Source organism: Pongo pygmaeus, chromosome 18 (assembly GCF_028885625.2).
Source record: "Pongo pygmaeus isolate AG05252 chromosome 18, NHGRI_mPonPyg2-v2.0_pri, whole genome shotgun sequence".
NCBI classification, from domain to species: Eukaryota; Metazoa; Chordata; class Mammalia; order Primates; family Hominidae; genus Pongo; species Pongo pygmaeus.
The window spans coordinates 69,604,190-69,631,142 of NC_072391.2; the positions used below are offsets into that span (position 1 = coordinate 69,604,190).

Genomic DNA, 26,953 nt, shown 5'->3' on the forward strand with positions numbered 1-26,953 from the left:
GGTGGGGTGGGACCATGAATTAGTTGGAGTTTCTGTTTTAGTCCCCATAACTTATTTGAAAAAGGGGGCCTGGCTGTCCACCCTCCATACCGAGTGGTTTACAAAACATCTGTCCAGTCACCACAGGGACTTTTTAAGGCTCCATACTTATACTTGGTTGACTCTTTACGGTATGGACATAGGTACTTATCTACATGAGACAGCTTCCTTTGAGCTTGCTTGTCTCCACACGGGATGACTGAACAAGCGTCAAACTGAAGGGTTAAAGGATGGTTAGCCCAAGTTACATTGATGACAAGATGACCTTGTGTTGGAAAGAAAAGAGAAAATAAACAAGTAATTATTAAGCCCTTTTTAGAGTTAATTTTGTTGGGGTGAACCCTGGAGTGACGGTTTATGATCCTGGAGGTGGCAGCGACTTTTTGACTCGGGTGTGATGAGTCCATCCTCTTTCTGCTGTTTGGACTGCAGTCTTAGTATTTAGGAGCACCAGGTAGGGTCCTTCCCAAGCTGGTTTGAGTTTCCCTTCCTTCCACCCTTTTATGAGGACATGGTCTCCAGGCTGATGCTGATGTGCTGGAAACTCCAGGGGTGGCGCCTGTGCTAGGAGACCTTTAATCTTAAGGAAAGAGAAAGTAGAGTATGGACAAAGTATATAATTTTTGAGGAACTGATCTTTTATTTTGAATATAGGAATGTTAGCAGTGGAGTATAAATAGGGCAATCCATAGAGCATCTCATAAGGGGAAAGGCCAATATCTCTCTGAGGAGCAGTTCGGATTCTTAACAAGGCAATAGGAAGACATTTAGTCCATGGCAATCAAGTTTCTAGAACTAATTTAGTTAAGTGGCTTTTTAGAGTCTGATTCATTCTTTCTACTCTTCTTGAGGAGGAGAGATGCCAAGGGATATGGTTTTTCCATTTTATGTCTAGTACCTGGGCTAACTTTTTAATGACATGTGCAGTGAAATGGGTTCCATTGTCTGAATCAGTGTTTTCTATTAGTCCAAATCTGGGTACAATGTTTTCAGTTAATGCCTTAACTACATTACTGGTGGTTGCACTTAAGGGTGGGATAGTCTCTACCCAGTGGGTAGAGTGGTCTATTATTACTAATAAGTATTTTAAATGACCAATTGGGGGCATTTTAGTATAATTAATTGAACACTTTGAAATGCTCTTAGCCCTGGATCTCTTTCTCCAAGGGGTGGTTTTCTTAGAATCTGCTTATTAGTCTTTTTACATATTAAGCAACTATCTGTAACTTGTTTGGCTAGGGTGTAAATTTTTATACATCCATAGACCCTGAGAACTGCATCACACATGGCTTGGGGTCCCCAGTGTGTCCTCAGATATAGTTGAGACTAGATCTCCCACATAAAGGGCTTGGATAACATTTCTTTTTGGTCTGGTAACAGCCATTTTCCTTCTGGTCTTCTCTGGCTCCTATCTTTATTCTTCTTTTTCAATGGAAGAGAAAATGGAAATTGCAGTAGGGGAAGGAAGACAAGGAGTTAAGTGAAAGATAGGTGTTTCGGAGGAAACAGCAGCTTCTTTGGCTCTCTGGTCTGTTAGGTTATTTCCTCGACTTTCAAAAGAAAGGCTTTTCTGGTGTCTGGGGACACGGACAATAGCTATTTCTTCTGGCAACTGAAGGTTATCAGTACTTGGATGATTAACACCTTATGAACAAGGTCGTGACCTTTACTATTAGTGAGGCCACATTCAGTCCAAATTTTTCCAAATGTATGAACTACTCCAAAGGCATACTTAGAATCAGTATAGATGGTTCCTTCCTGGTTTTGCAAGTGCTTTAAGGCTTGGCTGAGTGCAAACAGTTCACAAGTTTGGGCAGACCAATTATTAGGCAATTTTCTTGACTTTATTCTTATACAAAGAGAGTTTCTCCATCGATTACTGGATACCCATTGTCTTTTTCCCTCAATCAGCTGGGAGGAACCATCTATAAATAAGTGCCGTCCTGTTTTGAAAGGGATCTTCCCTAGATCTGGCCTGACTTTTGTTTGGTAGTCAATTAAATGTAGACATAGGTGTTCTCTCATCTTTTTTTAGTAGAATAGCCCCATATTTTAAGATTCTGGAGTCAGTTAGTCACCTTCCTGCTATTTTATTTAAAATAGCTCTAACTTGGTGGGGTGTGCTTACTGTTAATCTCCACCCAAAGGTTAATTTTCTACTCTCTGCAACTAATACTGCTGTAGCTGCAATGGATTGGATACACTGAGGCCATCCACAGGTGACCAGGTCCAAAATTTTTGACAGGAAGGCCATGGGCTGCCAGCGGCCTCTGTGCTCTTGAATAAGCACCCCTAAAGCCACCCCATTATTCATGCTGACAAAAAAGTGAAATGGTTTTTCTAGGGAAGGTAAGGCTAGGGCAAGGGCAGTTATAAGCCTTCCTTTTAGCTCTTTGACCTGATCGACCTCTTTAGAAGTCCACAGGAGATGGTCAGGTTTTCCCTGGGCAAGTTTTTGGTATAAAAGTTTACTGTTTAGGGCATATGAGTTAATCCATAAGCGGCAGTATCCAACTAACCCTAAAAATTTCCTGAGTTCCTGTTTAGTCTGAGGCAAGGGTAAGGACATGATTCCTTCAACCCGTTCAGGCCCTATCCTTCACTTGCCTGCACTTATTAAGCAGCCTAAATATTTAAATTTAGGCTCCATATACTGAAGCTTTCCCTTTGAGACCCGTAACCCCTCGAACTGCAGATGGTCAAAAATATGTGTAGAGAAGCCAGCTACTTTCTCTATACCCTCACCAGATATGAGAATATCATTGACATATTGAAGCAGGCATAATTGTTTTGGAACAGAAACTTTGTCTAGCACTTGTTCTAAAATTTGACCAAAAAGGTTGGGTGAATCCATGAACCCTTGAGGCAAGACTGTCCATTGATACCATTGTTTTCACCCTGACTGGGGATCTTCCCACTCAAAGGCAAATATGTCTCGGCTATCTTCAGCCAGGGACATGCCCAAAAGGCATCCTTTAAATCTATTACAGTAAACCATTGATGATTATATGGAATTTTGCTGAGAATGGTGTAAGGGTTGGGGACAACAGGATGAGTGGTCTGGACTGTTTGGTTAATGGCCCTGAGGTCTTTCACCAGCCGGTATGACCCATCTGATTTTTTGACAGGCAGTATTGGGATGTTATAAGGAGACATACAGGGTTCAAGAAGCCCATCATTAATGAGACTTTCAATTATAGGTTTTAGCCCTAGCATGCCCTCTAAGGGAATGGGGAATTGCTTCCTCCTCACTACTTCCTGGTGCGGGGGTGTTTAGCTTGATGTGGATTGGGAGAATTCGAAGCTTTCCTCAGTTTTCTTCCCTTGACCAGACATCAGGATGAATGTATTTATCATCCGCAGTGGTGAGTAAGTTTGATGAGGTAAGGAATCCCTTTGGGCTAACTTGTAGGCCTATGCCTAATTTTAACATTAAGTCTCTTCCTAGCAAACTAGTTCCTGCTTCAGGGATTAACAAAAATTGAACATGGGTTGTTCAGTCTTGGTACTTGACTTCTGTATTTTCTAAGATTCTCGCCTTAAATCCTTCCCCTTTTATCTCAGAGACTGTAAGTTCTTCTGAAGAGCAGGTGATACTAAATGAGGGAAAACAAACAGAGGAATGGGCCGCTCCTGAATCAACCAAAAATGTGATAAGCTCATTGTAGGTCCCACCTCCAAATTTATCAAGGGCTCCTGGTGGGATTCAAGATAATATAGACAGAGCCCCTGACTTCCCTGTTCCGCTTCAAAGGTCATGAGTGGAAGGGCTTCTCTCTCCTTTTCTAATTTGGGACATTCTCTTTTGAAGGGGGCCGTCCTTCCACATTTGTAACACTTATCTTGTCCTTCCCCCTCTCAGTTTTGGGATTTTTTGGTCTTGCTTTTCTTTTTTTTTTTTTTTTCTTTTATTATTATTATTATTATTATACTTTAGGTTCTATGGTACATGTGCGCAACGTGCAGGTAAGTTACATATGTATACATGTGCCATGCTGGTGCGCTGCACCCACCAACTCGTCATCTAGCATTAGGTATATCGTCCAGTGCTATCTCTCCCCCCTCCCCCCACCCCACAACAGTCCCCGAAGTGTGATGTTCCCCTTCCTGTGTCCATGTGTTCTCATTGTTCAATTCCCACCTATGAGTGAGAATATGCGGTGTTTGGTTTTTTGTTCTTGCGATAGTTTACTGAGAATGATGATTTCCAATTTCATCCATGTCCCTACAAAGGACATGAACTCATCATTTTTTATGGCTGCATAGTATTCCATGGTGTATATGTGCCACATTTTCTTAATCCAGTCTATCATTGTTGGACATTTGGGTTGGTTCCAAGTCTTTGCTATTGTGAATAATGCGGCAATAAACATACGTGTGCATATGTCTTTATAGCAGCATGATTTATAGTCCTTTGGGTATATACCCAGTAATGGGATGGCTGGGTCAAATGGAATTTCTAGTTCTAGATCCCTGAGGAATCGCCACATTGACTTCCACAAGGGTTGAACTAGTTTACAGTCCCACCAACAGTGTAAAAGTGTTCCTATTTCTCCACATCCTCTCCAGCACCTGTTGTTTCCTGACTTTTTAATGATGGCCATTCTAACTGGTGTGAGATGGTATCTCATTGTGGTTTTGATTTGCATTTCTCTGATGGCCAGTGATGGTGAGCATTTTTTCATGTGGTTTTTGGCTGCATAAATGTCTTCTTTTGAGAAGTGTCTGTTCATGTCCTTCGCCCACTTTTTGATGGGGTTGTTTGTTTTTTTCTTGTAAATTTGTTGGAGTTCATTGTAGATTCTGGATATTAGCCCTTTGTCAGATGAGTAGGTTGCGAAAATTTTCTCCCATTTTGTAGGTTGCCTGTTCACTCTGATGGTAGTTTCCTTTGCTGTGCAGAAGCTCTTTAGTTTAATTAGATCCCATTTGTCAATTTTGGCTTTTGTTGCCATTGCTTTTGGTGTTTTAGACATGAAGTCCATGGTGTAATGGTCTTGCTTTTCTATGCTCTTTAGGGGGCCTGGGAAATGTAGACTTGGGTCCTCTAGCTGAAGGTTTGGATTCTCTAAACTGGGTTTGGGAGGCTTGGGACCTTTTATAGTTTCTGGCTCCGTGGAAGCCTCATTAGTAGCATGTGGGTTTGGAGCCACCTGCTGGAAAATACATAACATCAGTTTTGACTTCTGTTTTTGTTTTTCCCTGTCCCTTCTCACATACACCTTTTGACCTTCTCTGAGAAGTTCTCTTAGAGGTCGGTTTTCTCAGTCCTCCAATTTTTGTAACTTTTTTGAAACATCTGGCCAGCCTTTAGTGACAAAATGGATCTTTAACATCCTTTGCCCAAGGGGATCTTCTAAATTCAGACCTGTATATTGCTTCATGTGCTCCTTTAGTCTGTCTAGGAATCTTATAGGTCCCTCATCTTTCTCCTGTTGTATATCAAATGCTTTAGAGAGCTTTGAGTTCTGGGTATGGATTCCCTGATTCCTTTTATTATTATTTCCCTTAGGTCCTGCATGTTTTCTCAGTGGGCTGCATTGTTATTGTCGCACCAGGAGTCTTGGGCAGGAAATGTTTGGTCCACAGTAGGAACGTTTTGACCAAGAGGGTGTTCACGTTCCCAAATTGCCATAGCAGGCCTACGGATGATGCTTCTTTCCTCCCCTGAAAAGAAGATGCCTACGATAGACATTTGCTAGACCCAAGTGTATAACTGAGGTCCTAAGAATTGATCAACTTGATCTGCCACTCCATAGGGGTCATCTAGCAGTGGCTTAAGTTCTTTCTTCAGACCTCAAACTTCCGAACTAGTCAAGAGAGCATTCACAAAACCAATGACTTCCCCTCCTTGTGGTACCCCTTTTAAAGGGAAGAAAGTTACAGCTGACTCCTTAGGTGTGGAAAGAAAAGGGGAGTTCTAAATGTCCTTTTTACACTGCTCTATTTCATGTTGGAGCCCTTTTAAGGAAGGATATTTAGGTTGGCAATGAACAGGCTCTTGGGACGACTGCCCCTGAGAGTCAGGGTTGTAAGCGGGAGGAACATCATGAGTTGGGGAAGAATCTGGGATGGGATCTGGGGCAGCGGCAGCTGCCTGAGGAGTAGGGGGGTTAGGATTAGGGGCAGTAAGCAGAGGAAGACAGTCTAAGGGATCCCATGTGCCGACTTTAGGTGTGGGAGTTGGCTTGTCTGACTTCTCAATTTGAGATGCTGGGTCAGGTTCTTCCCTAGTTGTCTTTAAGGGAAAGAGGAGGACAGGTCCCTGCCTCCAACAAAGAGCATAGTCTAGTTCTTTTTGAGAAACCAGACTTTTATCGTTAACATATTGGATTAGGAGTTGACACATTACATCCTCATTCGACCCATACTTTGGCCAGAAGATTGAGGGTTTGAGGATGGGACCTTGGGTCCAAATGAAACAGCAATATTTTATCATTTGCTCCTTCTTCTTGTGCTTAGTCCTCTCATTATCTTTCCGGTATTTTAACATGAAACCCAGGGGACTATCAGGGGGTATATCCTTGTTACTATTTTCATCCTTCTTATTCTCTTTCTTGGGGTATTTCCCATATTGGGTCTTAGCTAGGCTCAATCCCTCATATTAGGGATCTGTTGCCTACTGGAGGCTTGCTGTGGCTCAGTTCCTCATATTAGGGATTTCTTTTTTTTCTATCTGGAGCTTTCTGTGGCTCAATCCCTCATATTAGGGATTTCTTGCCTATCTTTTAGCCCCACCTCCTGGAGGTTCTTCACACTCTTCTCCCTTCACTTCATCCACTCTGGCCACTTTCCTCCTAGGAATATTTTAAGTCCCGCTTAGCATTGGCAGGACTATATAAACCCCAACATCAGGATCCTTCAAAGAAGGCTAAGCCGTATGAGGTACCACAGACCCACAGATCGGACTCATTCACTCCACATAGCAGTAGCACTTGTTACCACTCACGAACTTTCAACCACCGGAATATACTGACCACCAAGGATGTACTTTATCGCTCCTGCGACATTTCTTACCTTGGTCTGTGCACAGAGTTACCTGGTCACCATAGTGTTGCAAGCCTTTTTCTCCCCACGTTGTTGAGAGTCTGGGGTTATTCATCACACCAGGTGGGTCTCCATTCCTTACTCGTGAGGCCACTGCAACAAGGCAGTGGGACGCGTCTCCTCACAAGAGGTGATCAAAGACCCTTTCCCAGAGGAGAATATTTTCCCTGTATGGGCCACCAAATTTGTTGGAAACAAATGCTCGGTGCTGCAAAGAAGAACCAGCACTGAGACAAAAGACAAAAGGTCTCTCAGCAAGGCAAATTTACTTTTGCAGAAGAGAGCTCCTGGTAAGTCTGGTTGCCATGAGAGCACCCCAAACAAAGAAAAGCAGAGGTTTTTATGTCTAACGCAGCTTGTCCCTGCTACTATGTCCTGACTCCATTGGCTGGAGTTGGATTGCACAATCTAAGCTGAACCCGGTTGGCTAACTTGAAAAGTGCAGGAATGTGGTTGCACTGGTGGGAAGGCAGGAAGATCAGTTTTGGTGGGAGAGGCTGTTGCGATGGGAGGGGTAAATCACAGAGTGGGTAGCAGATGTGGAATGTGGGCTATATAGATAAGGACTGGCAGGAAGGTTGTTTACCAGGGTAGGGGAAACACAGAGAGTAAAGAAGTCTGGCCTTGAAAGCAGGAAACAAAGGACAAGGAAACTTATGCAGGCTAAACTTTTGAAGAAGAATTTCTTACTGTATTTAACAATAATTTTAAACACTTATGTGGTTATTTCTAGTATTTTATGATAATTCACCTTTAGGAAATGGTATCTCAAACCCCAAAATGCCAGAAGGTTACCTGGAAGAGAACTGGTGTCTGAAAGCATGACGGTGGCCATGGGCATTGACACACAGGCGCCATCTGCCAGTTCACCATCTCGCTAACAGACACCGACCATTCAGGCACTATTTGCTTCTATTAAAATAGTTTCTAGGCAGGGCGCGGTGGCTCACGCCTGTAATCCCAACACTTTGGGAGGCTGAGACAGGCGGATCACGAGGTCAAGAGATCGAGATCATCCTGGCCAACATGGTGAAACCGCGTCTCTACTAAAAATACAAAAATTAGCTGGGTATGGTGGCACACGCCTGTAGTCCTCGGGAGGCTGAGGCAGGAGAATTGCTTGAACCGGGGAGGTGGAGGTTACAATGAGCTGAGATCGCGCCACTGCACTCCATCCTGGTGACAGAGTGAGACTCCGTCTCAAAAAAAAAAAAAGTTTCTAGTCTTATTATTTCAACATTTCAAAAAGTCTTTTTATTTTTTAAGATCTAAGTGTCTTAATTAGATGTATCCCAGGTACTAGTGTGTATCCCAGGTACTAGTCAATTAATTGTGTCATTCAAATGTGTTACTGTTAGTCTTTCTTATTATACATTTTTAAAGAGGAAAATATCTGCTAATAAATATTCTCAGGATGCCAGGAAGCCTACCACAGGAGTTGATGACATCCCCTGCAAAGACAAAAATGTAACCTCGAGGAAAAAGACACTCCTGAGAGTAAATCTCATCTCCTGGGAAAGACAGCAGCACTGTCTTCTATGGATGCAGAAAAGGAGAAGATTTAACACACTAAGCCCTTTAGGTCACTATAATTTAGCCCATTTGCCCTGTTTCTTTGTTCTATTTCTGCATCTCTACCGATGTATACAAAAAAGACTGAAATAAAGAACCAGAGCAAAGGCAGGAGGGAAAGCTGTGGACCCACCTCATCTTGGTTGGTCTTGCCTCTGGAAGAGCAGTGCTGTGGGGCACCTGCTGGTCTTTTTATGCTGCTACTAGCTCACTTCTCCCTCTTCTCCATTTCGTAATTCCTGTGTCTACAAACTTTGGCCCTGGTAAGGTCACTATCTTTTCCAGTAACAAAACTACAAACATTACCCCTGTTAAGAGTTGAGCTCTTGATTCACACTTGATTTTCCCGTGGTGTTCTTTTTTGTTTTTTTTTTGTTTTTTTTTTTGAGACAGAGTTTCACTCTTGTTGCCCAGGCTGGAGTACAATGGCATGATCTCAGCTCACCACAACTTCCACCTCCGAGGTTCAAGCAATTCTCCTGCCTCAGCCTCCCGAGTAGCTGGGATTACAGGCATATATCACCATGCCTGGCTAATGTTTTGTATTTTTAGTAGAGACAAGGTTTCTCCATGTTGCTCTGGCTGGTCTCAAACTCCCACCCTCAAGTGATCCGCCCGCCTCAGCCTCCCAAAGTGTTGAGATTACAGGTGTGAGCCGTCACGCCCAGCCCCCTCATGAGGGCTTTTGATTGTCTTTCTCTCACATCTTGATTTGTATTTTTGATCCTATCTCACTTGCTTTCCATTCCACAAGTATTTGTTAAGTGCCTGCTGTATGCCCCATCCTATGCTCACAGCTACGTAAGTACAGATGGCTCCTTAGAGGAGGCGGTGCCTGCATGTTGAAGGCGAGTAGGAGGTGCTAATACAGCAAGGGGAAGGGAATTTCAGCATAGGGCCCCCGAGGAAATAAAGCCCAAGAGCTGGAGACAGCCGGGCTTGTCAGAGAGCAATATGGAGTTTGGTGTTGCTGAAGCCCACAGGCTGAGGCCAGGAGATGTTGCTGGGGAGGAAGTCAGAGAAGATGAGTGATCAAGAGAATGCCAGAGCTTTTCTCTTACCATTATTTTACCAGAAGCCACTTACTTAATACAATCAGACAATTCTTTAAGAAAACTGGGGAGTAGCTTGTTCTTCCAAGAAACTTGGTGCTGAAGAGAACTACCAGAGGAAAAGGTATAAGTGACTGTGTTCTGAGAGGCATTTTTTTTAAAGAGTTTGGCTGTTATTTTCCAGTTTCTGGCTATTACTTCTTTCACAGGTTCTAGAATATAAGTGTGCATCTTATTGGCCTACTAGCGCTAACCTGTTGAAGTTTATTGATGAATCTGTAGGGTGCCTGTGAGGAGAGCTTCCCAGAGATGGCCAGACCCTGGCGAGAGAGACATCAGTGTCGTTTTACACCCTGCAAAGGAGGGGCCGTATTTTGGCATGAGAAGAAGGCGCATTGGTGATTGGTGGTATTGAAGGCTTACAGCAAGAAAAAGTTCCGTTAGAAGAGCTTCTGTTTATCAGAGCTCCAGAACCTTTCTTCTGGGAGACCCTTAATAGCATGACCTGCCATCAGGAGAGGAGGCTCAGACAGCTTGCATTTGATTCCTGGTGAAGGGTGGGTTTGTTCCCAGTAGGAAAAGCAGCTTCTACTGATGCAAGGACTCTACCTCCCCACTCTTTACAGAGTCCCAGAAGCTTATTGCTGATAGGGACATTAGCCATCGCCTGGCTCAAGTCCTTTATGGAAGAAACCAGGAACTGATGGCCAGGAAACCTAAATTACTTAGCAAATTTATCGGCCATTCTGTGATTTGGACTCAGCAAGTCCAGAGATCCTGCCTTTACATCATTGTCTTTTGTTTTCTGGAGTGCTGGTAGGTTAGATCCCAAACTCTGAAGTACTGTCTATGTTAAAACACTTTTTCCCCATCCCATTTTGAGCTAGCCTCTTCCTCATCAGGCGGATGCCTTTTCTCCTAATTCACTTTGAGGAGGCAACAGCATTCAGTGAAACGACCTCTGAGTTTGTATCAAACAGACCTGGTTCAAAGTTCAGCTTCACTGTTTCATAGCTATGTAACCTTAAGCAACTCACTTACCATCTCTGAGTCTGTTTCCTTGTCTGTAAAACAAGGACAACAGTTACTTTTCTGGGACCTAGCATTCAATAGGCACTCAATCAGTGAGCATGATTCCCTAAGGTGGAAGAGTTTGTATCACCTTCGGGATTTCCAGTGGGTTTGAGGTGTTTTCTGCCATACTCCCAGTAGACTCTATACCTTCTGACTACCCTGGACCATAAAAGAGCAAATAAAAAAGACTCAAGACCGAACACAACACAGAAATGAGTCAAAAGAAAGCTCTTTATTGATTGACTCAGCAATGCAGGGCTGGCACCCATCAGCTTCAAACCACATCTTATCCCGTCCACTCCTGTCCATTCCTGTCCACTTTGCCCTCTTCCAGGCTGAAATCTTGCTTTCAGGCAAGGGCTTCTGGCCAGCCTTGCATTAGTTCTTGGCTATGGTCTTCTGAACCCAGTCCTGGATGGAAGTCACTTTCACGTATACACCATACTCAGCCACAGCACAGCTCTTATCAAAGCTTAGGATCCCAGCCGCGTACCAGGTGTCCTCCTCCAGGTCGTGAACGGCAAAGGCACTGCCCGCATCACCATAGCAGGTGTCTTCCTGGTACTTAGACATGCCGGCACAGAAGGTGTGTTCATTCAGTATGGGCTGCACCCCTACAGGGCTCTTTGGTGTCTTCTTTTCGGGGACTGTGCTGCCTTCATAATGCCTTACGCATTGGTCTTGGTCAGCCACAGGCAGCATGACATACTTCAGATGGTCAGTAAATTTAAAATTGGCATTTCGCCCCCAGCCAGAAACATAACCCACACGCCCTACTTCTGCATAATCCTTTGAAGGTAGGCAGATGGGCATCACTCTCTCATTAACAGGCACTTTCTGTTTGAGTTTGATGAGCCCAATATCTACCTGGGAGTAGTTAGGGTGTAGAACCACCTTCTCAATCTCTACAAGCTGCTTTTTCCCCACATAGAGTGTTAAAGTAGGGGCAATGTCTTTCGCTGTTGCATTTTCTGAATGGTTCAGGAAGAGATTTTTAGCCGTGGTCAACAGCCATTGTTCATTGATCAGCGTGGCCCCTGTGGTGAGATTATGGCGGGAGACCATCTTAGCCTGCCAGGGAAAGCTGCCTTTGGCATCCAGGTGTCCACCCAGGATCCGTTGCACCGGGTTTGCCGGATTCTTGGGCTTCCCACATACTGTCAAGGAGAGCAAGACACTCATGAGTGGAAATGTGCAAGAGCCTTTCCATCTGAGAAAGGGGTGAAAGCATGGGCAGCTGTCACTGCTGCATAAACTAGAAAGATTTAAATGCTTTTCCCTTACCACTTGCTCATCTCATTTCCAATAGTTGCAGTTTTAAAATAATTCTGTTTTTTAAATTGTTTACATTATGAAAAGCTATATTTCCCACTTTTCTAACAAAGGAAATGGGAAATACTGAGATTTTTGAGTGCTGGCTGGTGAACTATATTATATTTAAACAATTATCCCAACAAAGGAATTTCCACAATTCCCTGAAATTCATTGAAAGGGCTAGGGGCTACAATAATTCATTCTCTCTAAATAAAGATGAGTCTAGAGCAGCACCGGCTGGAGCTCAGATTTTGTAGATGGTGCAGTTAATACGAGGCAGGTTGGCAGTTCCACACCAGTAAGAGCAGAAGAGGCTGGGTCTTTGCCTCTGGTTCCGAGAATGAAAGGAGAGAGCAACAGCTCCTCCTAATAATGAGAAGCAGGAGTCCCAGCACATGTCCAGCCTCCTGCTAGGCTTCCATGGATTAAGATTTTATGGCATCCCTTGACTTGCTCTCCCTGGAGCTTGCTACTCCTTAAACCCAGGGCTCTCTAGCAGGCTCTCTGTATGCACAGGCTGTCCTGATCTGTGGGCAGTGTAGACAGTGGATGCAGCCAGTGCCCTTCAGGCCCCAATGATCAAGACCCTTAGACACTTGGTGACCCTTAGGGAGTTACCACCTAACTGCTTAAGTCTCTCCCTGGCCAGCTGTGGTTCTGCCGCATTCCTCATCTTGGCTTTTGTGTGCTCAGAGGAAGCCGCACTGGAAGGCTGTGCCTCTAGGACATTCCCCGCTGGATGCCTGCCTGCTCTCTTAAGTGCTGAGCACCCACCTGCTTCACATTCAGGAAGTTTGTCTCCAACAGCCTTATTTATCCACTGCTTCTCACTGTTTAAGGTGTACACTCCTGAAACAAAAGGTAAGAAATGAGCCAAAGGAGAAGTCAAGTCTAGACCCAGTGCAGAGTGAGAAGGCTTTTAAAGAGAAGAACTAAAGGAAGAGGAAAAGGGGACAAAAAGGAAGGGAAAAGGAGAGAGAATATGAGAAGGAGGAAGGGAAAGAGTGCTGTGCTAGAAGCCAAGTGCCTGGACACCAGTTAAGCCCAGCAGAACACACTGTGGTCATGGCGGTCACAGCCAGGCAGTACAGGGAGGACTCAGTGTTCAAATCCTGACTCTGCCTTTTACAGGCCGCCTGAATTTGGGCAAGATACTCAACCTGTCTGTGCCTCAGTTTCCTTATCAGCAATGTGAAAACAATAAACTCTATTCAGAGGGACACTGTGAGGATTAAGTGAGCAAATAAATATGAAGCCCTTAGAGCAGTGCCAGGACAGCAAGACTCACTAGGTGAGGGTGACATCGTCATCAGCATTCCTTCTTTTCCCACATCTCCTGCTGGAGATGTAAATCCGACTCTGAGATTTACATGAGGTAGGCTGCATGGCATCGCCTCCCCTTAACAAAACAGAAAACTTGAGGCTGACAAAAGTTAGTCTGCCCAAAGGGCCATGGCTACTGGCGACAAAACGCTTATTAGAATCTAAATCTCCTGGCTCCAAGGAGAGCAATGAACTTTCTGGCAAATCACCTCAGCACCATCCATCATGGAAATGTCAGAGAAGGGGGTTGTATGTAGGGCACAGAGACAGTTGTCCAGGTCTTACCATCTCCTTCTGTGCGCAGTCTGTAGTAGTTCTTACACTGGTAGCGAACCGAGTGCTCCACATAGCCATGTGCAATCTGGGGGGGCTTTGGGCAGCCGTCATCTGCAAAGAGAGAGAAGCCAGAGAGTTTGCTATTTGGAAATTGTTCCCAGTGAACCATGAAAAGTCAGATGAGTGGAAGCTGCTCTGCACATCAATCTCCTTCCACCCCGAATAGAAGCCAATGGAAAAGGCAAGCTACCCTCATTTCTGGCAGGAACCCCAGTGTTCTTTACGGTCCTGAAAGCCCAGAGGTTGAGATAAGAAGGGGGAATTGGGTGTTCTCAGAGAGAGAGTGCAGACCCGAGAGGGTCAGAGTGGGATGCGGCGGCACCAGGGATGCACGCTCCTACCCAACCAAAGACTGACCTGAAATATCCATGACATCATTGCCTGAGTCCACTGCAAAAAGCTGTCCCCAGAGCAGGAGGGCAATGACAGCTCCCAGGGCACTGCAGAGAGAAGACAAGAAGGAGTGGAAAGCTGGTCTCCCTGCTTCACAGCACATGCATGCATCCACACACACATGCATGTACACACACACACACGCACACACACACATGCATACACACATACTCCTCCCACTTAGCAGCCAGAAAAGAAAGTCGATATATGGAAGTGCTAGGACCAAGAAGTTGCCCCTACCCCTGCCCATACACACTTTAGCAGCTTCTGAGCATACCAAGCTTCCAGCAAGCTCTGTCCTGCTGGGAATTCTGCAGAAGCTTCAGAGAGGGATAGGAAGGCACATAGTTGGTGGGGTGGGCTCAGTTTCTGGCTGCATTCAGGAAAGTACATTGGCAATAATACAGGAGCCCTCCAGGAAAGAAAAACCTCCCTCAGACACCACAAAAATAGTGTTAATAAAATGTAGATAACTCAGAGATGGGAACTTTGGGGTTCCTGTGCTATTCCTCTACTTCTTGATATTTTCCGTAATAAAAGGTTCCTTAAATATATAATTTTAAACATGTGGTTATTTCTAGTATTTTATGATAATTCACCTTTAGGAAATGGTATCTCAAACCCCAAAATGCCAGAAGGTTACCTGGAAGAGAACTGGTGTCCGAAAGCAGGACTGTGGCCACGGGCATTGACCCACAGGTGCCATCTGCCAGTTCACCATCTCACTAACAGATGCCAACCATTCAGGCACTACTTGCTTCTATTAAAATAGTTTCTAGGCCGGACACGGTGGCTCATGCCTGTAATCCCAGTGCTTTGGGAGGCCAAGGCAGGCAGATCACGAGGTCAAGAGATCGAGGTCATCCTGGCCAACATGGTGAAACCCTGTCTCTACTAAAAATACAAAAATTAGGTGGGCCTAGTGGTGCACGCCTGTAGTCCCAGCTACATGGGAGGCTGAGGCAGGAGAATCGCTTGAACATGGGAGGTGGAGGTTGCAGTGAGCCGAGATCATGCCACTGCACTCCAGCCTGGTGACAGAGCGAGACTCCATCTCAAAAAAAAAAAAAAAAAAAGAAGTTTCTAGTCTTATTATTTCAACATTTCAAAAAGTCTTTATTTTTATAAGATATAAGTGCCTTAATTAGATGTATCCCAGGTATTAGTGTGTATCCCAGGTACTAGTCAATTAATTGTGTCATTCAAACATGTTACTATTAGTCTTCCTTATTATACATTTTTAAAGAGGAAAATATCTGCTAATAAATATTCTCAGGATGCCAGGAAGCCTACCACGGGAGCTGATGACGTCCCCTACAAAGTCAAAAATGTAACCTGAAGGAAAAAGACACTCCTGAGAGTAAATCTCATCTCCTGGGAAAGACAGCAGCACTGTCTTCTATGGATGCAGAAAAGGAGAAGATTTAACACACTAAGCCCTTTAGGTCACTATAATTTAGCCCACTTGCCCTGTTTCTTTGTTCTATTTCTGCATCTCTACCGATGTATACAAAAAAGACTGAAATAAAGAACCAGAGGAAAGGCAGGAGGGAAAGCTGTGGACCCACCTCATCTTGGTTGGTCTTGCCTCTGGAAGAGCAGTGCTGTGGGGCATCTGCTGATCTTTTTATGATGCCACTAGCTCACTTCTCCCTCTTCTCCATTTCGTAATTCCTGTGTCTACAAACTTTGGCCTTGGTAAGGTCACTATCTTTTCCAGTAACAAAACTACAAACATTACCCCTGTTAAGAGTTGAGCTCTTGCTTCACACTTGATTTTCTTGTGGTGTTCTATTACAAACCCCAAAGAAACCTGGCAACTCTATGACCCACGAACCTGCCAAAGTATTTCCTGAAATCAGCAACTGGGCAGGACAGGGCGACGGCAGGAACCATCAATCTGTCTCTTTATCTTGGAGGATTTTCACGCTGCAGAAGGGCTCATTTTGAGTTGTTTCAAACCCATTGTAGACATTTCTGCAGGCTAGCTTAGGTGGGGCTCTAAAGAAAGCACTTCCTTTTCACAGTAATTTTCTCCACCTTGTGTGTGGCCATCTCCCTATTGCTTAAAAGCTCTCCAGCCTGAAATCAGTAAATGTGTTTATTGTGTCTTCTCTGATTGCTCTTTGCAAGAAATCACACAACTAGTTAAAGCTATAGTGTAGACTGACACAGACTATACTCAATGGCAGTGGTTCTCATGGTTTTATAGTCTGGTGATTAGCCTAAATAGGCAGATGAGAAAAATCAATATGTCTCAGTCAAATGTCTGCACCTGTGTGTATTCCAGGTACTAGTCAATTGAAACTTAGTAGCAACTCAATACAAGGTTGATTTATTCATTAAAAAGGGTTAGTTGTTCTTAAATTAGAGTGTACAAAAGAATTACTTTTGGATAATCATGGTGACAGTGGTGTAATAGCAAAGTAACTATAAACAAGACAAATGCCCATCAACAGGAGGAAGGGTCAATACTGCGTTGTATGTGGATATAATGGAATATTATACAGCATAAAATGAATAAACTCTGCAAGAACATGGATAATCTTATAAACATAATCTTTGAAAGAAAACCGCAAGTTTCAGAAGATTACCTTCAGTATGATAGCAGTCTTTTAGAGATCAAAACCAAGTAAAACTTGGCAATAGATTCTTAGATAATGACACCAAAATCACCAGCAATCAAAGAAAAATTAGATAAATTGGGCTTCATCGGAATAACATTTGTGTATCAAAAGACAGTATTAATAAAATGAAGACAGGCCAGGAGCGATGGTTCATGCCTGTAATCCCAGCACTTTGGGAGGCTGAGGTGGGCGGATCATGAGGTCAGGAGTTTGAGACCAGCCTGACCAACGTGGTGAAATTCCATCTCTACTAAAAATACAAAAATTAGCCAGGCATGGTGGCACATGCTTTAATCCCAGCTACTCAGGAGGCTGAGGCAGGAGAATTGCTTGAATCCGGGAGGCAGAGGTTGCAGTGAGCCTAGATCGCACCACTGCACTCCAGCCTGGGTGACAGAGCAATACTCTGTCTCAAAAAAAAAAGTGAAGACAGTCTACAGAATGGGAGAAAATATTTGCAAATTCTATATCTGATAAAGCGTTGTTATCCAGAGCATATCCTACTGCAACAACAAAAAGACAAACAATTAAAGCATGGGCAAAGGATTTAAATAGACATTTCTCCAGAAAATATACATAAAGTGCCAAAAAGCACATAAAAGATGCTCAAGGCTGGGGAGTGACTCACACCTGTAATCCCAGCACCTTGGGAGGCCGAGGTGGGTGGATCACCTGAGGCCAGAAGTTCGAGACCAGTCTAACCAATATGAATATGGTGAAACCCCATCTTTTCTAAAAATACAAAAATTAGCCAGGCGTGGTGGCGTGCATCTGCAGTCCCAGCTACTACTTGGGAGGCTGAGACAGGAGAATTGCTTGAACCTGGGAGGCAGAGTTTGCAGTGAGCCGAGATCGCACCACTGCACTCCAGCCTGGGCAACAGAGCAAGACTCCGTCAAAAAAAAAAAAAAAGTCACTCAACACCATTGGAAAATGTCAATAGGGAAATTTGCAAATCAAAACCACAATGAAACACCACTTCACACCTACTAGGATGGCTACAAATTTGTGTGTGTGTGTGTGTGTGTGAAATGTTGACAAGGACATGGAAGAGTTAGAACCCTGGTACATTACCTTGCTAGTAAGAATGTAAAATGGTGCAGTTGCTGTAGAAAACAGTTTAATGGTTCCTCAAAAAGCTAAGCATAGAATTGCCATCTGACCCAGCAATTCCACTTCAGGATGTACACCCGAAGAATTAAAATCAGAGACTCAGAGACTTGTACACCAATGTTCGTAGCAGCATTTTCACAATCGCCAAAAGGTAGAAGCAATCCAAGCGTCCATCCACAGACAAATGGATCAACAAACTGATATCTACGTACGATGGAATATTATTCACGTATAAAAAGGAATGAAGTTGATACATGCTACAACATGAATAAACCTTGAAAACATACTAAGTGAAAGAAGCCAGACATAAAGGGACAAATATTACTTGATTCCACTTATAATAAAGTATCTAGAATAGGCAAATGCATAGAAACAAAAGTAGATTAGACTTTACTAGGGGCTGGGAGAAGCAAGAAATGGGAAGTGATTGCTTAATGGGTACAGAGTTCCTGTTTGGGCTGATGAAAAAATTTTGGAAACTGATAGTGGTGATGGTTGCACAACATTGCTGGTGTAATAAATGCTGCCGAATTGCACACTTCAGAATGGTTAAAATCAGAAATTTTATGTTATAAATATTTTAGCACGAAAAGTTCAAGAAGTAAATAAGTAAACTTATTTTTATTGGAGAAAAAGAAAGAAAGAAAGAGAGAGAAAGAAAAAGAAAGAAAGAAAGAAAGAGAAAGAAAGAAGAAAGAAAAAGAAAGGAAGGAAGAAAGAAAGAAGACTCAGCAGTATGTTGCTCAGTCATAGATATCAAAGAGTCAAAACTGTACTTTAAATTTCTTGTTGGAATGGAAAACCCAAAATATAAAATGTTACATCTTATGAGGAGGTAGGAGGAAGGCATAAGAGAAAGACACTTAGGTAAATATAAATAAATTGTTAATGACTCAGCTTTTGGGCTGGGTAGTAGGTTCATTAACATACATTATATTATTGTGCTTTATTTTTAATAAAACACATATATGCCCACACATATATGTCACATACAATATTTTATAAGTATTAAATAAAATATTTTAAAATATGAAGGAGGAGGGAATCACCCGAAGGACATAGTGAGAGGCCCCTTTTCCATGAATTGGATCCAGTAGGTCTGTGTGGGGATGTGAGAATCTACATTTCAAGCATCCATAACTTCTCCCCAGCCCTGCAGGTACGAGGCAATAGACTGCAGCTCTTCAGTCATAAGCAAGAGCCCATTTCTCCACCCCTGGAATCTGGGGTTGGCTCTGTGACTATGTTGAAATAGTAGCAGATGTAACAAGGATAGTCTTGAAACATGCTTGTGAATTGGGGTTTGACTGTTTTTACAGCACTCGGAATCTGGGGGCTGCCCTGGGAATGAGCCCAAGTTATTCCTCCGTTGCTGGAGAATGAAAGATCCCCATAGAGCAGAACCCAGGCATCCCAGCTGACAGACAGCCAGCCCCAAATTCCCAGAAGCCCTCTACAGGTGCATGAATGAGCTCCTGCCAAGATCAGCTGAAACTGGTCCTGACCCAAACCACCTCCAGCTAAGCCCAGCCCACATTGCTGACCCACAGAATCATAAGCTAAATAAAAGATGACTGTTCTAAGCTACAAAGCTTGAGGAAGACTTATTAGGTAGCAAATATTAACCAGTAGAACTGGTGTATGGAATGATGGAAATGGAGCTGCTCTGGCTGAATCTGGGGTGAAGGTGTTAGAATTCTGCTCCCTAGGTCCCTGGGTTCCTGCTATCCTCTGTCACAGCTTGTCTTTACCTGTGCTTTGCCACCCAGGTTTTCCTTCAATGGCCAGAAGGAGGGAGCTACACCCTACGTTTTCCAAAGAGAACCTGCACTGTAGACTGTGAAGGATTCCACTAAACCTGGAACACTTCTGTCCTATGGCATCCTCATGCCCTCCTCCCCCTCCCACCTCATCCAGTCCATCATCCCTCCCCACAGAAACTGTCAAATCTCAGCCTCTCACAGTCCTCTATCTAGAGTCTTGCAAATGTCACAGCCCCAGGCTTCTTTTTTTTTTCTGTCCAGTTGCTGCTACTTTTCCACAGAGGGAAGAGATGGCCTCTATTTCTGCAGCTCTGTGGGTCCTCAGGGAAGCGGGGAGAACGCTGGTCCTATGAAATGGAGGGAGAGACTTCCTCCTCGGACTGGTGCCCTCCTAGGGTGTCTAAAATGAAACATTTATCACCACTGTTGTAGAACAATTGTTTACTCACCAGGTACGTGAAAATTCACGTTCCTCCTCTGAACATACCCTGAACTCTATTACTCTGACTGCTTGTCTTGGGCAACAGGGGAGCATTCACACACAGCCTTCCTGCCCTGGGCATCTTTCATTAACTTGAGGAGAAACAGAATCCAGCCCAAAAGGCTTCTCTCTTTCACTGAACAAGTCAAGATGGGAGATAGCAAGTCAGAAGACTCCACCAAGGAAAGTAGGAATATATTTTGTTGGGAGAATAGAAAGCAGGAAAGCTTGAAATATTAATAGGCCAGGACAGCAGTTGACAGAGGAGCTTGAAGGGGAGAGTTTTGATTTTAGAAGGAAAAAACGATTTTTAAAAGTTCACTCTGCCAGCCAGGCATAGTGGCTTATGCCTGTAATCCCAGTGCTTTGGGAGGCCAAGGCGGGTCGATTGCTTGAGCCCAAGAGTTGGAACCATATGGAATAAAATGGGCAACATGGTAAAACTCCGTCTTCACAGAAAATACATAAAAAATTATCCAAGCACAGTGGCACATGCCTGTAGTCCCAGCTACTCTAGAGGCTGAGGTGGGAGGATTGCTTGCACCGGGGAGTTGAGGCTGTAGTGCGCTATGATCATGCCACTGCACTTCAGCCTGGGTGACAGTGAGACCCTGTCTCAAAAAAACAAAAAGTTCACTCTGCCATTACAAAAGTCTTGAAATTTTGTAAGCTACCAAAAAATAAAAATAAGAAATAAGTCTCCGATAATTTCACCACCTCAAGACAACCAATAACCTCCATTAACACTTTAGTGTTACTTCCTTCCAGATTTTCTCTGTGCATACTTTTACACAATTTTGATCACTCTTTATATATAGAATTTTTTGGTCTAACCTTTTCACCTGTTAGAAATGCAAAATGCTTGTTCCCCAATGCCATAAAGAAATAGCACTTGAACATAAATTTAATTCTCTCAGCAAGGCAATTTTTACTTTCTGCAGAAAGGGTGCCCATCACAGATGGAACAAAGGCAAGAGCACACGTGAACAAAGGAGGTAAAAAACATTTATATCCAACCCATCCAGACCCTACTGCTGTGTCCTGATTCCATTGGCTGGAACTGGACCTGACAGTCTAGGCAGCACCCGGTTGGCTAAAGGTTTAAAACTTTTTCTAAAGAGGTAATGGCAGAGGAGAACAAAGGAAAAGAGGAAGTTGCTTATGAAAAGACTTAGAAAAGTAATAACATTCCCAAATAAGGAAGGGGCATAGGCTGCAAGCTGTGACATGCCTGTGCACACGTCTAGCACAGATATCTTGGTTAAAGTACAGGGACATAGAATGTATTTATTTTCTTACATTTAACAGCTACATAGGATAGGGCTTAACAAAGAGTTATTAGCACAAAGCAAGGAGACTTGAAGGAAGTTAGTTTTTAAAAGAAACTATTATTTCTAACACTTATGATTTATTCTTTAACAAGAAGGAAAATTTTGAAGAGGAACTTTTTACTTTCTACTTCACCCAATGTTGTAGGCATTTTCCATGTTGCAGCAAACTCTTTAAAACATTTTAGGCCGGGCACGGTGGCTCACGCCTGTAATCCCAGCACTTTGGGAGGCCGTGGCGGGCAGATCACGAGGTCAGGAGTTTGAAACCAGGCTGACCAACATGGTGAAACCCCATCCTACTAAAAATACAAAAATTAGCCAGGTGTGATGGCGTGCGCCTGTAATCCCAGCTACTCAGGAGGCTGAGGCAGGAGAATCGCTTGAACCTGGGGGGTGGAAGTTGCAGTTGAGCCAAGATTGCGCCACTGCACTCCAGCCTGGGTGACAGAGCAAGGCTCTGTCTCAAAAAAAAAAAAAATCTTAAATGCTATATTATACTCCTAACTTAAGGAGGTATCACATGTACTTTAATTTTGCTGTTATTAATAGCTTGCATACACACAGGGAAGTGAGGTAAGGAGACCACACTCATTTTACTCCGTTTGGATGTACAATTGATCCAGCACCATTTACTAAAAATACCAAATCTTAAGTGTTCATCTCAATGAATCTTTATAGTATGAAATATTTCTAGCACCCCAGAAAACTCCTTTGGGTTCCTCTCAGTCCACACCCCACCCCTACCAAAGTAACCACTGTCCTGACATCTGTCATGATGGAATACTTTTGCCTGGTCCTGAACTTTGTATAAATAGAATCAAATAGTAGGCATTCTTGGTTTCTGGCTTGTTTTTTCAACATAATGTCTGTGAGAAACATCCATGTTGTCACATTAGTTTCTTTTTTTATTGCTGAGAAGTGTTCCATTGTGTGACTAAAGCACAATTGATTTATCCATTCTCCTGTAGATGGATGTATGGATTGATTCCATCTGGGGGCTACTGTAAACCAAGCTGCTATGAACATTCTTGCATATATCGTTTGGTGGTTACTTGCACTCATTTCTCTTGGATACGTGCCTGGTTTTGTCATAGGATAGGCATATGTCTAGCTTTAATAGATTCTACCAGTTTTCCAATAAACTCTCCTATCAGCAGTATATCAAAGTTCCAGTTGCTCTGCATCCTTGCCAATACTTTTTAAGTTTTGCCATTCTGCATATGTGTAGTAAAATATAATAATGGAGGCCAAGCGCAGTGGCTCACGCCTGTAATCCTAGCACTTTGGGAGGCCAAGGCAGGTGGATCACCTGAGGTCAGGAGTTCAAGACCAGCCTGGACAACATAGTGAAACCCCGTCTCTACTAAAAATACAAAAATTAGCCGGGTGTGGTGGCACGGGCCTGTAGTCCCAGCTACTCAGGAGACTGAGGCAGGAGAATCACTTGAACCTGGGGGGCAGAGGTTGCAGTGAGCCGAGATCGCACCACTGCACTCCAGCCTGGGTGAAAGAGCAAGACTCTGTCTCAAAAAATAAATAAATAATAATAATAATAATAATAATAATGGCTTTAATTTTGCAGTTCCCCAATATCAAATGATGTAGAGCACTTTTTAGATTTGTGTTGGACCACTTAGATATCCTCTTTACAGTATGTCTTCTCCTCGTAGATTTGTTGTCTTTTTCTAAAATATTCTGAATACTAGTCTTTTTTTGGATAAATGTATTGTAAACATGTTCTCCCATTCCATGGTTTGTCTTTTAATTCTTTTAATCTTGTATTTTGATGAACAGAAGCACAGAAGTTCTTAATCTTAAATAAGTCCTAATTTTGTCAGTTTTTTAAATTTCATAGTTAGTAATTTCTGTGTTCTGATTAAGAAATTTTTGCCTACAAGGTTGTGACAATATTCTCCTATATGTTTTTCTAAAAGTGTATTGTTTTATCTTTCAAATTGGAAAGATAAATTTGAAATTAATTCCAAATTCCATTTGGAATTAATGTTGGTATATGATGTGAGACAAAAGTTCATTATTTCCATATAGACATGCAATCTATCCAGTATTATTTGCTAAAATGACCATCCTTTGTCCCTGAATTCCAGTGGTATCTTTATTATAAATCAGGTGATTATTTATGTGTTGGCCTCCTCCTGAATCCTCTCTTCTTTTCCATTAGTCTAATTGTCTAATCTGGAGCCATTGTCATACTGTCTTAATAATGTGTGAAAGGGGGTTGGGTGCAGTGGCTCACGCCTGTAATCCCAGCATTTTGGGAGGCCGAGGCAGGTGGATCACGAGGTCAGGAGATCGAGACCATTCTGGCCAACATGGTGAAACCCCATCCCTACTAAAGTACAAAAAATTAGCCGGGCATGGTGGCAGGCGCCTGTAGTCCCAGCTACTCGGAGGCTGAGGCAGGAGAATTGCTTGAACCCGGGAGGCGGAAGTTGCAGTGAGCTGAGATCGCACCACTGCACTCCAGCCTGGGTGACAGAACAAGATTCTGTCTCAAAAAAAAATAAAATTAATAATAATAATAATAATAATGTGTGAAAGGAAACTATCTTAAACCCCCAGAATCACTAAGCTAAAGGGAAAAGTGAAGCAGAGAACTGCTTAGGGCAAACCTGCCTCCCATTCTATTCAATGCCACCCCTCTGCTCACTGAGGTAAATGCATATCCTTTTGCCTCTTTTGGAGAGGCTCATCAGAACCTCAAAAGAATGCAACCATTTGTCTCTTACCTACCTATGACCTGGAAGCCCCCTCCTGGCTTTGAGAGTTGTCCCGCCTCTGCGGACGGAACCAATGTTCATCTTACATATGTTGATTGATGTCTCAGGTCTCCCTAAAATGTATAAAACCAAACTGTGCTCTGATCACCTTGGACATATATCAGGACCTCTTGAGGTTGTGTTGGGTGTGCGTCCTCAACCTTGGCAAAATAAGCTTTCTAAATTAACTGAGACCTGTCTCAAATTTTGGGGGTTCACAAATGGGAACTTCTTTTGAGACAGGGTCTCACTGTCCCCCAGGCGGGAGTGCAGGGACACGATCTGCAGCCTCAACCTCCTGGGCTCCAACAATCCTCTCACCTCAGTCTCACGGGTAGCTGAGACTACAGGTATGCGCAACCACGCACAGCCAATTTGTTTTTGTTATAGTTGTAGAAATGTGGTTTTGCCATGTTGACCAGGCTGGACTTGAACTCTTGAGCTCAAGTGATCCACCCACCTCAGCTTCCTAAAGTGCTGGCATTACAGGCATGAGCCTCCACACCTGGCCAATAATGGGGACTTTGTACTAAATCTTGCTATCTGGTATTATAAGTGTTCCAACTTTATTTTCTTTCAGAGTTTGTCTTGACTATTCTGGGTCTTTTCCATTTTATGTAAATTTTAAAATCAACTTTCCAGTTCTCATGAAATGTCCTGATGGGATTTTTATTGGGATTACATTGAATCTCCAGATCACTTTGGGGTGAGTTGACATCTTGACTCTCTTGAGTCTTTCGAGTAATGCACGTAGTATCTCTCTTCATTTAGTTAGGGTGTCTTTAATTTTAATGCATTGTTCATATTTATACAGACCTCTAGCACCTCTTTCATTAGATTTATTCTTAATCATTTGGTGTTTATGTTATTATAAATGATATTTTATTTTATTTTATTTATTTAAATAGTGTGGGAATAAATACCTCAGTAGCCATGAAATGAGAACCCTGGATTTTCCCAGGAGTATACGAAACCTTCAAACAGAATGGAGAGTGGAGTGTTGAATTCAGAACAGCACATGTTGTTCAGAATTGCAGTTTATCTTGATAAGAAAATTAAACAAAGACATTCACGTGATTACACCTATTTCTAGAATTTCTCCTTTTTTTCACAGTCACCAGGACCAGGGGCTACAAGGTCCCGCGGTGCCTGGAACATAGGCATTGCTTCCCAGCTCCCTTACGGTCAGCAATTCTCTTCTCCAAAACTGAGCCACTGGCAGACACACATATTGATATTTTGTACCATACGCATTGATATTTTAAGCTTTCTAAAAGCTTCTTAAAAGTAGGATCATCCCTGACAGTTTGTAAATGAGGAACTTCCAAGATCCAGGCTGCTAAATCAAGTATTATCCTCAGACCAGCTTCCTGTCAGCAAAGACAGCCAACCAAGGTGGGAAACCCACACAACCTGTCAAAACTTCCAAAGAAATGCTGCCTTTCCCAGCATGAAACTGGTCAGATGTCAAAGGCATGAGGACATTAGTATGAGTGTAAAAACTGACTCTATATTCAAAAGAATTCATATCAACCTTCCTCAGTTTCTTCAACCTACCACGTTTGTGGGATGGGTCCCAGGAAACAAGGTAGGACCACTTTGGTGTTTTTTTTTCATTCACCGTTATCTCTATACCCAGCAATGCCTGGCACACAACAGAGGCTCAGTCCGGTTGGTTGAATTGAATGGGGGATAAACATAGCCTCTGCCTTCAAAGAGTTCAGAGTAGGGGCAGAAATAAAAACTGTAGCACGAGTAAGTAATGCCTGTATTGTCAGCTTCTGTCTGCAGTGGAGAAGATCCAGCCCTCGGAAGCATAAAAGCTGTCCACAGAACCAGCCCTGCAGGTACTTTAGGAGAAAAGCCAGTCAACTCCTAGTAATAACAGGTAACATTGGGAGGGTTCTGTGTGCCAGGCACTGTGCTATGTGCTTTCTGTGTATTTACTCATTTAATTCTTCAACAGCCCATAAGCATTGGGTCTTTTTATTATCTAATAACCCCATTTTTTATAAATGGGGCACAGAGAGGATAAGGAACTTGTTCAAGGTAACACAGCTAGTAAAGAGAGGAGCCAGGATTCAAACCCAGGCCAAGCCCTCGACCACCCTGGGGTGCTACCTCTCCCACATAATGAACTACATAGAATTCTCAAGACTCCCTCACATGTGCTGGGCACAGTGGCTCATGCCTGTAATCCCAGCACTTGGGAGGACATGCTGGAGGATCGCTTGAAGCCAAGAGTTCAAGGTGAGCCTGGGCGACATAGGGAGACCCATCTCTACAAAAATAAAAAATAAAAAAATAAGAAGTTAGCCAGGCATAGTGGTATGCACCTGTAGTTCCAGCTACTCAGGGGACTGAGTCGGGAGGATCACTTGAGGCTGGGAGAGGCTGCAGTGAGCTCTGATTGTGCCACTGTACTCCAGCCTGGGCAACAGAGCAAGACCCTGTCTCAAAAATAAAATAAAAAAGATTCCCTCACATAATCAGCATCAAGGGCTCACCATTAGAGTCACTTTTAAGAGTCATCTGGAGACAGATCTTTCACTGGGTTAAGGCATTTCTTACCTGGAAGGGATAACAAACTTACTAGCTAACCACATTAGCCAGGCTAAGGGTGTCAATTCTACATGGCTGTGGAAGCCCATTAAGAACCTTGTGTATCAGATTTAAACCATGACTGAGGCAGTGATGCCCAGCAAAGAGGA

General features: G+C 43.2%; 2 protein-coding genes across 5 annotated transcripts in view; one reads left to right on the plus strand and one right to left on the minus strand.

The window, feature by feature from the left end:
- TXNL4B (thioredoxin like 4B) overlaps positions 1-26,492 on the plus strand; it is a 68,159-nt gene extending 41,667 nt beyond the window's left edge. For all 3 annotated transcript variants that reach the window (XM_063653952.1, XM_063653951.1, XM_063653953.1), the window contains exons 4-5: positions 24,823-24,948; positions 26,021-26,492. In XM_063653952.1, coding sequence (XP_063510022.1) covers positions 24,823-24,948; positions 26,021-26,477 — 583 coding nt within the window. In that variant the 3' untranslated portion in view covers positions 26,478-26,492. The remainder of the gene's footprint in view (positions 1-24,822; positions 24,949-26,020) is intronic.
- LOC129015367 (haptoglobin) lies at positions 10,998-15,871 on the minus strand. Of its 2 annotated transcripts, XM_054453219.2 has the most exons (5): positions 15,719-15,871; positions 14,115-14,197; positions 13,707-13,808; positions 12,873-12,947; positions 10,998-11,941 (listed from the first exon to the last, which is right to left on the minus strand). In XM_054453219.2, exons 1-5 carry the CDS (start codon positions 15,763-15,765, stop codon positions 11,163-11,165), a joined length of 1,086 nt encoding a protein of 361 aa, XP_054309194.1. In that variant the 5' UTR covers positions 15,766-15,871; the 3' UTR covers positions 10,998-11,162. The 2 variants fall into 2 exon arrangements, with proteins under 2 accessions (XP_054309194.1, XP_054309196.1); XM_054453221.1 differs by lacking the exons at positions 12,873-12,947; positions 14,115-14,197; positions 15,719-15,871 and having other exon boundaries at positions 10,998-11,924; positions 13,743-13,805.
- Positions 26,493-26,953: the final 461 nt, after the last annotated feature.

Coding starts and splice junctions, on each gene's coding strand:
- LOC129015367 (XM_054453219.2), bottom strand. CDS start 15,765: ATGCCCCACAGCACTGCTCTTCCAGAGGCAAGACCAACCAAGATGAG. Junction 13,809..14,114: donor TGATGTCATGGATATTTCAG/GTCAGTCTTTGG, acceptor CTCTCTTTGCAG/ATGACGGCTGCCCAAAGCCC. Junction 11,942..12,872: donor ACTTCCTGAATGTGAAGCAG/GTGGGTGCTCAG, acceptor TCTCCTTGACAG/TATGTGGGAAGCCCAAGAAT.